A 14555-nucleotide genomic window follows, 5' to 3' on the forward strand; every position below is an offset into this window, starting at 1 on the left:
GTTTAGCGGGAATGTAAGGTATAACGCTATACTACGACGTGACAACGTGACAAAGCTTCTCTAAACATATCGGCTAATATAATATCATCACTGTGTACAAGCAACGCCAACTTCTCAGGAAATGAAAGTCAGCAGAGCAGAGCAACTGGCTCTGTCTGTGTGTGTGTGTGCTCCGAGGAGAAGAGCTCTGTCCTGTTCTGCCTGCGCCCTGAGAGGAAAAATCAGAGGTGTTGTAACTTTCAACAAGAATCACGAAAAGCCCCAAAACGCAAATTAAAAACGGATTTCATTGCGCGGTTTATCTCTAGTTAGACGAGGGAATTACGTGGAGAAATCTCGCATTGTGTTACCCCAGAGCGAGAGGTTTGTCCTATTGTGGGTGTGCTGCTGTTAACGAGCCCATGTCACTTTGCTCTCGTAACGTAGTTTGAGACGCTGCCATAGAGATACATGCAGAAAAATAATTAAATTTCTAGTTCGCCACTGAATTACCAAATTGATATAACTTTCAACCATTTTCAGATTTTCTGTTTCCATACAGACCAACAGCGTTGGCTAGTTGTTGATATTTATAAAGATATTGCCCCTCTCAAATAAATTATTTTTGAGGCAGTAGGCAAACTGTAATGGCGTCGATTTCCGAAAAAGAATCTTGACTTGAACACAGCCAAAGAGTCCAGTATAGACAAGAGCATATGTCATTTCTTGGTTTTTTCCATAGGTATTTTCAAATCACTGTTCTAATACATATCTAGGGGGTAAGTCCTCCTTTAATATAAATAAATACAAATCTAATAACATAATGGGAGGAAATTGACTTTTCTTTGGACTGTGGCTCTTGCAAAGCTTTTTTGTTAGTGTGGCTCCTGAGTAGGGCAAGGTTGAGTACCACTGCTCTAAATGAATGTTGTTATTGGCAGTGGCAGGAGCTTTTAATTCCTATATAATGCTACAGTAGTAACCCTTGTGCCAGGGACGGCACGGTGGCTCAGTGGTTAGCACCGTTGCCTCACAGCAAGAAGGTCCCGGGTTCGAACCCCGGTCCGTCCCAGGTCCTTTCTGTGTGGAGTATGCATGTTCTCCCCGTGTTCGTGTGGGTTTTCTCCGGGTGCTCCGGTTTCCTCCCACCATTAAAGACATGTATGTTAGGGTTAATACTCCTGTCAGTGCCCCTGAGCAAGGCAGTGGCAAAAGAACTGGAGTTGGTCCCTGGGCGCTGCACTGCAGCTGCCCACTGCTCCTAGTTCTAGGAAGGTTCCTAGTAGAGGATGGGTCAAATGCAGAGGATGATCCACATAGCCGATTCTGTGCGCCGGTCGGCTTTCCCCTTTTTTTGTTTGGTCAATTACCTGCAGCTGCACGATGCATGTATTCACGTGACGTGCGCGCACCCCAAGCAGCCAAAAGGAAACACACGCCAGCATGTCCTCCTCATTGTGGAAATTGTACAGTTTGTCACACATGCAAGTTGAAAATAAGCCGCGTCGGGGCAGGGTACGTTGCCGAGTCCCGCTCGGCTGGAGTCCACTCCAGTCTGAGCGGCTCGCTTCACCTCACCGGCCCCTCTCTCTCCCCGGCCACAGCGCAACACAGCGTGCTTGGCGAAGTGAAGGTAGGCTACTATCGAGCCCTGTGTCCATGTTACATTCCCCGACCAGCTGCAGTCCACATCACCGCTGCCTGCTGCAGATCAGCTGCTGCTGCTATCTGTCAGTCACATTGTAACATGGATACAGGAGAGGAGGACTATTTGTTTCGTATTGCGAATAGAATGACGAACATAATAATAAAACGCATCGGACCAGTGTGCAAGGTTTACTGTGCGTGATGATTTTTTTTTCCGGATGGCGGATTAAAAGAAACGGACTCTGTGTGTAAACTCAACTCAAACTAATTTCCTCATCTACAGCCAAATCCACAACTGTAGAGTGGGCATGGCTTCGAAGGTCTCTGGGCTCCAGACCTATAGGCTATAAACTCCTTGTCCATGGATAACATTTTGACGTTTATTTTATTAGTTTATTTGGCACGGACATATACAAAAAAACATTAAACCCCATAGGGGAAGAGATGCTTTGTAACAGATTTAGCCATAGGCTACTTTCCATCTGGAGCCCCTGTTCTGTTGCACCTTTTTTCTTTTGCAAAAGTAAATGCATGATAGCTGTGGGATATACTGGTTGTTTTATATTCATTGTATTTCCACAAAAAAGAAAAGCTCTGTCCAGTAACCTGGAAAACTTTTATTTTGAGATCTTTTTGAGTGAGATCGTCCTACCTCATGCAAATGATAAGAAATGTGACATGAATCTTAATTTTCTATAAAAAAATAACCCGTCAATTATTGTTCTTAGAAAGAAAATCGGAATCGGCCAAAATCGGTATCGGCAAGTCAGACTATTCAAAGATCGGAAATCAGAATCGGCCAAGAAAATGGCAATCGGTGCATCTCTAGTCATGTTCCATGAAAATTAAGGAGAGTAGATCAGCAAATTCAACGAGAAAGCTGGCTGAGTATTTTGGTGGTCTATAGATATTCAGTAGATTGTCTTTTCTGATATGTTTCAATGTAAGCAGGTAACATTTGGAGACTTCTCATCGTTCGAATACCTTGCTGCTATTCTGAAATGCTCAACCACTGTTTTCTGATAAAACAGTGGTTGAGCATTTCAGAATAGCAGCAAGGTATTCGAACGATGAGAAGTCTCCAAATGTTACCTGCTTACATTGAAACATATCAGAAAAGACAATCGCTACTCACCCCCCCCCCCCCCCCCCCCTTATCAGCTCTGGGAGTGTCAATGAAGCTATAATTAGGCGGTGCTGATTCGGGCAGAACAGCCACTCTGTTGTTCATATCGAGCCAGGTTTCGGTGAGGAACATTCAATCCAGATTATAACTGGTAATCAGATCACTGATGAGGAGAGATTTATTTGACAGCGATCTAACATTAAGGAGTATTAAGGGCTTTAATATTTTTAGAGCCTGGAACTTGTATCGTTTGCTTTACAAGGGGAATGGAGATTAAGTCTGATTTAGAGACAGATTGTGTTGAGGGGAAAGTAGCTGAGAGAAAATGGAGAAAATCACATCTCCCTGAAGATCTCTCTTCCTACCACCTTATCCACTCCAACTTCACCTTTGCTGTCTCCAAAGCAAAAACCTCCTTCTTCATCTCTGAAATCCAGTCCTCTGCATCCAACCCCAGTAAACTGTTCTCCACCTTCTCCCCGCTCCTCAACCCTCCCTCCTCCCTCTCTGCTGATGATTTTGTAACCTTCTTTACTAAAAAGGTGGATGACATCAGCTGCTCCTTCCATCCTCCAGGCACCCTCACTAACACTCCCGACTCCAATCCTGCTCATCGGCCCCCTGTCCCTGGATTTCCTTCCTTCTCTCCCCTCTCTCCCGATGAAGTGCTTAAACTCATCAGCTCGAACCGAGCCACTTACTGCCCCCTTGATCCTATCCCTTCCTCTCTCCTCCAAACCATCTCACCTAACATATCTCCCTTCCTCACTACCTTCATTAACTCCTCTCTGTCCTCTGGTCTTGTTCCACCTGCTCTAAAGACTGCAAGAGTCAAGCCTCTGCTTTGGAAACCCTCCCTTGACCCTACTGCTATTCACAACTACAGACCTGTCTCTCTTCTCTCATTCCTTTCCAAAACCCTCGAACGAGCAGCGTCCGAACAACTTTCTCTCTATCTCTCCCAAAATGACCTCCTGGATCCTCTGCAGTCCGGTTTCAAGGCTTCTCACTCCACTGAGACAGCTCTTCTTGCTGTCACAGAGGCCCTTCACACTGCTAAGGCCTCATCCCTCTCCTCTGTTCTTGTCCTCCTTGACCTGTCTGCTGCCTTCGATACAGTCAACCACCAAATCCTTCTTTCCACTCTGTCTGACCTCGGCATTTCAGGTTCTGCACTCTCCTGGTTTGCTTCCTACCTCTCGAACCGCTCATACCAGGTCTCATGGAGAGGGTCCCTCTCCAGATCCTGTCCTCTTACCACCGGTGTCCCCCAGGGCTCAGTCCTGGGCCCCTTACTTTTCCTTCTCTATATCAGATATCTTGCCTATGTGATCTCTTCTCATGGCTTTTTTTATCACTGCTATGCTGATGACACCCAGCTTTTCCTTTCCTTCCCCCCCTCCGACACTCAAATCGAGGCTCTCATCTCTGCATGCCTCAAAGACATTGGCGACTGGATGTCTGCCCACCACCTCAAGCTCAACCTTGGTAAGACAGAGCTACTCTTCCTCCCAGGAAAACAACACCCGCAAAATCCATCCCTTTCTCACAAGAGAAGCGACTCAACTCCTGGTCCAGTCTCTTGTCACCTCCCGCCTGGACTACTGCAACGTGCCCCTGGCCGGCCTACCTGCCACCGACATCCGACCGCTTCAGCTCATTCAGAACGCTGCAGCCCGTCTGGTATTCAACCAACCCAAATTCTCTCACGTCACTCCCCTCTTCCAGGAGCTCCACTGGCTTCCCATCTCGGCCCGCATCAAATTCAAGTCACTGGTACTGGCCTACAGGGCTGCACACCAGTCAGCTCCCCTGTACCTGCAATCTATGGTCAGGTTCCAAACCTCTCAGCGCTCCCTTCGCTCCTCCACCAGTGCAGGTCGCCTCGCCCCTCCTTCGCTACGGGGGCTCAAAAGTCGCTCATCCCGATCTCGACTCTTCTCGTCCCTGGCACCTCAATGGTGGAACGAGCTTCCACCTTCGGTCAGGACGGCTGAATCACTGCCGATCTTTCGGAAAAGACTAAAGACACCTTTTCAGGCTCCATCTGGGCCCTTCTTGATCTAACTTCGTTCTCTCTCTTTCTTTATTAAAAAAAAAAAAAAAAAAATTACTAACCTAAACTTGTACCACTAACCTAAACTTGTACCACTGTTCCTTCAGAAGTTGTAGTTGTCATAGACTGTGCTCCATAGTTGATTGCTCTATTGCTGACAAAAATGTGTTACTGTAAGTCGCTTTGGATAAAAGCGTCTGCCAAATGACGTAATGTAATGTAATGTATTATGTCTGTATGAAATCAAGACAGGAATCGAATGGAAGTCAGTATTTACGCCGTAGACAGTCTCAATGCTAGACTGCTGTGGGACCTTGTTCCTAACGGAACAGGCCGGGGTGGTCGGGGGCTGGTCGACGCTTGTGGACCGGCTGAGAGCAGACTTGGACCACGGAGGGGATGGGGGGGGGGGGACATGGCAGTATGGGAGAGGGCAGGTGGGGATGTGAGGGAGGGGACTGTCGAGAGGGCAGGTTTGGAGGCGGGAGGCTAGAACGAGGGGGCTTAGGGTCTAGATCATACATGGGCAACATACGGCCCGCGGGCCGTATGCGGCCCGCCGGCGCCCCCTGTGTGGCCCGCGATGGAATTGCAAAAAAAAAAAAAAAAAAAAAATTTTTTTTTTTTTTTTTTTTTTTTACAGTGCACTTGAACGCAACATGCAATATACCCGCTGAATAAGTGTCCAAATGTTCATGTCATTCTGGGCAATACTCTTCTGTTATAGCATTTCAGTCTGGAATATGGAATATTTATGACTAAAAGGCTAAAAGTAATCTCATGTGTAAGAAATGACTGTTCTACATTGAAGTAGAAATTTAAATAATTAACTTGTTGGTTTTGGATTTATTTAGCTTCAAGAGTGCATTTTTGTTCTTGTGTGACCCTCAACACAGGCTTTGAGAATCCCGGGCCACTTACTGATACTTATGCTTAAATTAACCCACTCATATTCTGGTTTATTTCAAGAAAAACATTTCGGCTACTGGAAATTCTAATTGGCTGGTAACTTTAAAATCTAGCAGCCATATTGGCAGGTGGTGAAAAAAGTTAATTTCAAGCCCTGCAGGGAGAGCAGGTGGTGACATAGGAGTGAGTGAGGAAAAGGATCAAATATTGGTGGTTAAGACTGAATAATGACATCACAATTGTTAATTTAAAATGAGTTATTCCTCTAAACCTGGCTTCAAATGCCCCAAATTTTTCACGCTGGCGCCGTTCAGCCCTCAGCAAAATCTGGTAGCGAGGAATTTTTTTTGTGGCCCTCTCTATCATCAAAGTTGCCCATGCATGGGTTACGGCATGACAATATTTGTTCGGCCCCCGGCATCAATCTGGGTTCTCATGTGGCCCCCCATGAAAAATAGTTGCCCACCCCTGGTCTAGATGGACAGGGGGACTGGGGGATCATTGACAGTCCAGCGCTTATCAATTCGTTCATCCTGCTAGAGAATGGAATGGGGGAGGGAGGTGGGGAGAGCAGAGAGGTGGAGGAAGGGGCATTTTCATCCATCGTTTCATCCTGGGAGGGAGGCGTCTCCGATGGCTGTTGAAGGTGGTGGGGGATGGGTGTAGAGGCCCCGAAGACGGGAGGGGAATCAGTTGAGGAAGCAGAGATGGATGTTGCGTCTAGTCAGTTGGCCTCGAGTTGTGGCAGCTGTTGTTGAAGAGACGTGTCGTCTGGAAGCTGTATGGCCTCGTGGACCTGGTGAACTTGTTGATTTTATATCCATTTGTCGGCAGGGGGCCACTAATAAATGCCTCAATATCCAGTGTGGCCAGGAGCTTCAGTAGATCCAGGAAGTCACATTTTAATGTTTCAGATTGTTCTTTTGGAATGTCATTGGCTCCGACATGTAGGGTAATCTTGTTTACCGAGCTATGAGTAGACAAGATTTCAGGAATGTTCCTTGTTAAGTCGCGGATCAACTCATTAGGGAAACAGACAGTAGCGGTGTTGTTTTTATTGCCAATGTATTTGACATCCGAGTCTCCAATCAGCAAGGATGTTATTGGAGGCTGCGGCCTGCTAGCTCTTGTTAGCCTCCAAGCATCCGTAAGAGGTCTGGCTTTGAGCCTATCCCGGTTCTCAGAGCGTCGATGGGTCGGGCCAGCATCCGTGTCGGCACTCGGTAATACAGGCACACCCAATAGCGGTTGAAATCTGTTTACCAGCTGTAGAGACATCAGTGGTTGAGGGGAAAATCTCTTGGTTCCCCTGTTTCCTCCCCTCACTGTAGTCCACGGCTGTTCAGAGCTTGTGACAGTAGCTAGCTAATTTCCGGGCGATAATAGGCACTCTCTGAGGCATCGGGGATCAATATTCTGTGGGAGATGGATCTCCTTTTCGGCTTAACATTCCAGCGGACAGTGTCAGTTTGTTTACCCGAAGTAGTGCAGGCTATCGCAGCTTCGGAGGGCCGCCTAACTTCGTTAGCATTGTCTGGAGGTGGCGCTGGTATGGTGGAGCTTGTAGGAACATTACCCGATGAGGGAGCAGCTAACGCTAAGTTAGCATTCGGCGTCGTAGCTTCTGTGAATCCATTGGAAAGAGAGCTCAAGCTAATTTGGCTCTGAGGCTGTGTAGAAATAATCCCAGTGTCTTTCAAACAAAAGATGGTAGTTTCCAGTATTGCAATTTTTTGAAGGTGGCCAGTACATCCTTTACAGGGCGACATGCCCTTAGGTCAGTAACACAGGGTCCCAAAAATGTATATGGGCCGTAATAGCACCGAAAAATCCCGAAATTGCCGTAGATCCACACCAGGTAGATAGAGAGGCCGCAGGCAGGCAGGCAGATGTAAATATTTTAATAAAGGTGTTCAATTTCAACCCCATTCAATTGAATCTGTTTCCATATATGAAATGTATCATAAATATATTAATATTCGCATTATAGAGCAGCACTTTTCCTCAAGTGACTTTTCTTTGCAATAACATTGAATTTGTCAACATTCTTCTCACCACTGATAATGGGTTTTGGACTGGACAATTCATGTTTCATCTTCTTTCGTTTGGGACACCCCATATACATTTAGTGATTCATCGTCCATTGCCCCAACCCTAGTTGATACCTAGTTGTGTGTGTCGGTACCTTGCTGTGTCTGTGGGTGCTGCTCTGGAAGCGCAGGCAGGTGACAGAGGTTTTGTGTGCCATAGTGACCCTGGTGGGGGCCTTGGAGTTCCTCAGGTCATAGTGGTAAATCTTCCCCTGGGTCGATCCAACCACCAGACTGGTCCCCTCCGGACTGAAGTCCACCGAAGTCAGAGGGCAGTCCACCCGGATGTTTTGCAGGATGCTACGCACGCGCACACACACACACACACATACACACATAACTGTAGATGGCAATAACACAATGTAACAGGGTTCCTAATGCAGGTCAGGAAGTTCTGGAAAAGTAGTAAAGATTAATTTGTTCATGTCCAGGTCTTGAATAATAATAGAAAGAAAAAAAGTGTGGAGAATGATGTGCTTCAGGTCCGAGACACACATAATTAAGCTTTGATGTTTTTGCAGAGCCACTTTGAGTTCACAGAGTTTTTGTTGATGTGAAGGATAACGTTCAGATAGAAGGATGCTGTCAGCATGTATTATATCAAATACCCTGGCCTAAGCCTGCACCAAAATCACATCCAGTCAACAACATAGGGTCTGCACCAAAATCAAATGAAACACGGATAACGTAGCCGCTAACGTTCGCCTCCTCCAGCGACACCATAGAAAATGCCCGGTTCCCTCAAGTGTCAAAACGGCTTCCCGTCAGTACCAGTTTCCTCTACCGTCATCCATGGCCAGCAGCTTTTTTTCTAATGATTCCCGCCCCATTTTCTCCTTAATTGTACTTGGCCAATTTCCCCCTGCTGTCCCGGTCGCTGCTCCACCCTCTGCCCATCTGAAGAGAGCCGTAGACTAGCACCATGCTTCCTCCGACACCCACTTCTTTTCACCTGACAGTGCCGGGGAGCTTCACCCGCAGGAGGTAGCAGATGGGAGGATCACGCTATTTCCAAAAACCCCTCATGTTTTACCCGAAATGAAACGTCCACGTTTTGTGTCGGTCGGTGGCTCCAAAAACAGCCGGCTAATGTTACAGTGACTAACCGGAGCTAACGTTAAATTGCTTGTGGGGTAAGTCCCTATATAAACCATAATATCTGTGTCGTTTCACCTTTGATTGAAAAATGCTTCCACCTGATTAAAGAAAACATGTAATATTTTATGCAATGCATAAAAACATTAGTCAACATGACATAATGTCTTTTCTTTAATCAGGTGGAAACACACAGACAGATAGCCTAATGGTTTATAGTGGGACAGACTTCCCATGCCTGCCCATTCACTTCAAAAGAACTCTCCCCAATGTTAAATTCGAACAGCTTTGCCAGTAACGTGACAGTAAGAAAGGCAGATGTAACCAAATCTAACTGACATCACTATTGTGAACACAAAACAAACAACACTCGTGATATAATGAGATGAGTGTCTTAGTAGTGTATCACTCAATACAAAAAAATAAAGGCTTTAATAATAATAATAATAATAATAATAATAATAATAATAATAATAATAATAATAATCGGATTTATATAGCGCTTTTCCTAATGCTCAACGACGCTTAACATTAAATTTGATTAACTTTGATAGAACCGAAAGCCTATAGCCGTTTTCACATGCGCTTTTTACCGGTAAATGACCGGAAAGCGGTCTAATGCCTTCATGTGTGAAAGTTGTTTTCCGGTATAAGCGTGACCCCGTCATCGTGGACATTTCACCAGTTCCTAGGTTGTCATGAGAGCGGTATGGCTGCTTCATGTGTGGGCGTGCTCCCCCCCCCATCCCCTCTCTGCTCGCACTCTGGCCTGAGTCCTTCAGTCCAGCCCGACAGGGACACAGACAACGAAAATGGCAGCGGCTTGAGTCTTGCAAGCCGCCCAACGCTTGTTGAGAAAGCAAATGCACGAACCGAAATGTGGAAGTATTTTGCTTACGTTGCTGACAGCGAAGGCAAGCCCCCTGGACACATCAAACGAAGCCAGTCTGTAAAAAGTGCTTCAACGCGACGCAGGTGAACGGATAAACATCGAACCAGCCAGGCTATTTCTCTCAGACAGGGATCCCTACTTCTTCAAAGATTTCAGTTAAAAGACTGGTTAGCGAATGTGAAGGATACAACATACATGCCCTCTTAAGTCAAACGAGTGTGATTTATTGTGTGACAAGCAAACTTATTTCACCATCGGAGTTTTGCCGACCCCCAAAATAAGGAGGATTCCCCATCCAAGTGCACACGTCACTCCCCACCCGCTCTGCGGTGGTACCCCCCCCCCCTCAAATACAGGCAATTTTGCTGCTATATTCACACATGTGAGCGCTCAGGTGTGAAGGGAAATGGCCAATATTGATTTACAGGCAATTTTCCTGTATGCATGTGTGAAAACGGCTTATGACTGCTTAGTCTGCAGATAAAACACAATGACAAAAAGCCATAGCAATTTAGACTCAGATGTGCATAAGCTACAGGTTAAGAACTTCCTTTTTTAAATACAAAAATGTGAAATTATTATCGCTTATCGGACAGGAGAAGCATATAGCATATTGTCGGATATATAGAAGTATTGGGTGAAACAATTCCCCCCAAAGTCTATAACCCCCCCTATGAAGAACATAAGGGGGGAATCCCCCCGTTTGCAAAGTGAATTTTAAGCCCTGTTAAAGCCCATATCACACCAATCAAACATTCTCCAACAACTGGAGGATTGAGCATGTGGAATCTGAACAAACATCTCCAAACAAGGACAGACAGTCATGGCACACCAAACAAACATCTGTGTTTGTCTGTGTTTGTTGTAGAATGTTTAATTGGTGTGCCAGGGGCTTAAGATAGTGTGAAGGGCACAGTTCAGTCTTACATCCTGCTGGAAGTGTCATAGCAGAGTATCTTCTTGTCCAGGCCGACGCTGACCAGCAGCAGTTCGCTGGTGGGGGAGAAGGCCAGGCCGGAGCCCGGGGCCTTGTGGGCCCCCTCAAACATGTGCAGCTCCTTCTGCTTGTTGGAGTCCCACAGGACCACCGTGCCGCTGTCCGACACGCTGCCCAGCAGGGAGCGCTTCAGCATGGACAGCCTCAGGTCATGGATGGGCTGAAGGGACACAGAAGGTGTTAGCCATAAGTCCACATGGAAATAACCTCCAACCAATCACTACAGCAGCTGTAATTAGGGATAAGAAGATAAACTGTGGTAAAATCCCTGACGATAATTGTTATGGAATAGAAATTGACAGCCAAAAGGTAAACAGCAAACCACTTGAAGAAAACCACTTGTGATCAAAACTTATCCTTGATGGCATTTCTGAGATACATGTCCTCTGTTTCATGTGTTCTTTTAAAAATAAAAATAAAATACAATCAATCAATCAATTTAGCCTTTTGTTTTCCGCCAGTGGAGGTAGCAACAGCTCTGAATCAATGTCTGTCTAAAAAGGGGTGAGCCAATGAGCCCGGAAAGTGGCAAATCAACTGAAGTGCTCTGCGGGGCATCCGGGTAGTGTAGCGTTAGATTCCCTGCCTACCAACACGAGGGTGTGTAAAAACTAAAAAGGCAACGCTGACTCATTTGCAGGCCTTCGTAACGGCAATATTGCCTGATCTCTGTGTAAAAGTGGCTTGTATGGGACTGGGCTTTTGATTGGAGTTTTATGGTATATAATAAACAGTTGTGACAGTGTACAGTCTGACCTGGTTGCTGCCGTGGCCGAAAGCCTTGGTGGACAGGTTGGTGGTCAGACTGTGGAGAACCAGATCTCCACTGGTAGAACCTGATGCTATGAAGTTGTCATTGGCATTAAACGACACACAGGTCACTTCCTCTTTATGGTCCTGATAAAGAGAGAGAAGAGCGAGAGAGAGAGGGAGACAGAAGCCGCATTCACACCGGCCTTGTAAATCTTACGGAATATGTGATCCGCGGCCTCCGATATGAAAGTGGTTAAAGCGGGGTGGTGAATAATTGTGTTACGCCTTTCGTTCCGCCAGTGGAGGTAGTGTCATAGCGCCGTATCACCCTCCACTCCACCTCCACCTAAAAGCGTAGGAGCCGCGACACGGAACAGCCTACTATCAGAAGTAAGATAAGCAAAGCATATGTGCAGTCTGTCGCCTGTTGTGCGTTAAATAAGACTCCTCGGTTATTATAATAATCTCTCTCGCAATAGGTGCGCACAGAGAAATGCATCTGCAGCCTGCTTTATGCACAGCTGCAAAATTATCTTCAACTCCCCAGAATATATTCATGCATCTGCACACAGTACGTCCTCTCATAATGATGCAGGTGGAATATGAAGATTTTTCAGTAGCCTACCTTGTCTTGGAGAACACTTTAAATGATTACCAGTTTCTGCATTGTCGGCATATTTGGGTGAGCTGTCGACTGTCATCTTTTCTCTTTAATGTCTTAACGAGCAGCTGTTGAGAGCTGCTGCTAGGCTACATGGCGATGTTCTGGTTGGTTTGGTTGGTGACCAGCATCATTTTAATTTGTCGGACTTTGATTAATTATAATAATGAAACTCAGCGCCCATCGTTCAGCCTCGTTTCAATCCGGGAGGGGTGGATGTCTGGATGCTATCTGAAAACGCACTCCGAGGTGGAAATATGGCTGGGCTGCTTGATCTTGTGTGAAAGCAATTTCTGTGGCAAGGCTGCTGGCGTTGCGGGCCTTCTGAACTGCAATATTGCGCGATCTGTGTGTGAAAGTGGCTAGAGATAGACAGTCAAGGAAGGCATTTAGCTGACAATCTTATTCAGAGCAATTAACAACAAATCAGTTTTTATTAACACGTTCACTGCCAATGACGTATTAATACGTCAAAAATAATCCAACGGTTGACTGCCAATGACGTATTAATACGTCAAAAAAATGAATTTTTTTTTTTGACCGTGGGATGTGCATCTAACCCTTTTACATCTCTTATATAATTATTGGAGCCACCGAACGTTTACAACCCATTCCACCGAGCCACTAAGTGGCGACAGTGCTCTCCTGACTAGAGGAAGGCAAGCACTTCACAGCAAAAATGTAATAGTGTCCACTGTCCATCCAGCAGCCATTCTCATGAAAATGGATGGGGGAAAACGCTTTCGTTTTCGCGCTGATTGCTGGCGATGCGGGATTGCAAATTTGCATAATAGATTACAGGTGGAACACACTTTGAAACACGCAGCATAAATATGACCAGAATCGCATCAAAGCTCTCAACCAAAACTCCACGAAACGAGCGAGTCCACCCAGACTTCCTCAAACAGCGGCCGCGCAAACAGGCAGCAGCCAGGCAGCAGCAACTTCGTTGTGACACGCCCGCTGGAGAGCCAGGGAGGCAGGAGGAGAACACACACGGAGGGAGGAGTTGGAAGCAGAGGGGGGTTTCCTGCTGTTATGGAGGAAATTACTGTTCAAAACTATTGTTTAGATGTCTGACTCTTACTGATGCCAAAAATGAATGGTTAAAGTGACTGTTCTATCGAATTTCACAAAAAGCCGTTTATCTCTGAATAATTTTTCTGACGCTGAAACCATGCTGTATTCAACTGCTAATGCTTACATAACTACTAACTCTACAAACTAACTCTTTTAGACAGAGAAAGCACACATTCTATTAGTTCTTTTGAGATATTGTGTGTTCACAAAATCTTAGCAGAAAAGAATCCTCGGGTCTTGAAAGATGAGCCAGAATCCTCAAAAAACCCCTCTGGCAGAAGCTAACTACAGTAAAAAAAACTAAACGTCTGGCAGTGAATGTGTTAATAGTAATTATTAAAAATGTATTAAAAGTTTTTATTCTGTCAAAATTACAAAAAAAAAATGTTCTATTCAATTTTTGCAGACATTTTATAAAGTACTTTCTAAGTATTTTAATAAGGGTTCTAATACAGATTATGGAAGACATGTAACCGTGGTGCTGTACTATGCTATGCCGTAGTGCTGTGTGAGGTCTTACCTTGAGAGAGCGGTGCAGTCTCTTGGTCTTCAGGTCCCAGATGTGAACACAGTGATCCAGACCTCCACTCACCAAATACTGAGACGACGAGCTCAGAGACACCCGCGTCTGCTTTTTCTGAACACATCATTACAAACGCTGATGTTAGTGATTGATCTCTGGTTTCTAACCAATGTCCATCAGTGTTCAGTGAAGACATTGGGCGCTATATAAAGCTTGTTCCATGCTTGCCGTGCTGCGCCAGGCGCGGGGGAGGAGCGAGGGGTGCGAGCGTCAAATGACGTCAATGTGTTGGCCGTAGGGTTGGCACGATGGACGATGGCATCGACCATCGTGATGGGCCGACCCCACATCGACCTCTGAGCCTTCTACATCGGATCATCGTAATTAATTATCTGTTCGAATTAAAATGTTGCCGTTTTAATAATAAAAAATACCAAGTCCACTTACCGTGACGCGTGGGGGACGCGCCGGCGGCATTAAACAAGCGCACCCAGTTCAGACTCAGAAAAGCCTCCCCTCCCCCCCCTCCGCTCTAGTGCTTCTCTGCACTGGGTGCGCTTGTTTAATGACGCCGGGGCGTCCCCCGCGCGTGAGAAGTCAGTTGTTTTGTTGTGAAACCTTTTAAGACAAAGAAGAAACTTCACGTTCTTTCCTGTTTTCAACCCAAAGTGAGTACAAGTCTTCAACTGTGAATTTAACTCGCCTGTTTCCAAACTAAGTGAAAGTTGAAGTCGCTCCATTACATAC

General features: G+C 45.8%; 1 protein-coding gene across 2 annotated transcripts in view; it reads right to left on the bottom strand.

Moving 5' to 3' along the window:
- Nucleotides 1-14555, bottom strand: part of nedd1 (NEDD1 gamma-tubulin ring complex targeting factor) — a 36012-nt gene that overhangs the window by 18739 nt on the left and 2718 nt on the right. For both annotated transcript variants that reach the window (XM_083648599.1, XM_083648598.1), the window contains exons 4-7: nucleotides 13806-13922; nucleotides 11548-11688; nucleotides 10722-10951; nucleotides 7903-8107 (exon numbers count right to left, since the gene is read on the bottom strand). In XM_083648599.1, the coding sequence (XP_083504725.1) occupies nucleotides 7903-8107; nucleotides 10722-10951; nucleotides 11548-11688; nucleotides 13806-13922 (693 nt within the window). The remainder of the gene's footprint in view (nucleotides 1-7902; nucleotides 8108-10721; nucleotides 10952-11547; nucleotides 11689-13805; nucleotides 13923-14555) is intronic.

Source organism: Poromitra crassiceps, assembly GCF_964638095.1.
Source record: "Poromitra crassiceps genome assembly, chromosome: 1".
In the NCBI taxonomy this organism is placed as follows: Eukaryota; Metazoa; Chordata; class Actinopteri; order Beryciformes; family Melamphaidae; genus Poromitra; species Poromitra crassiceps.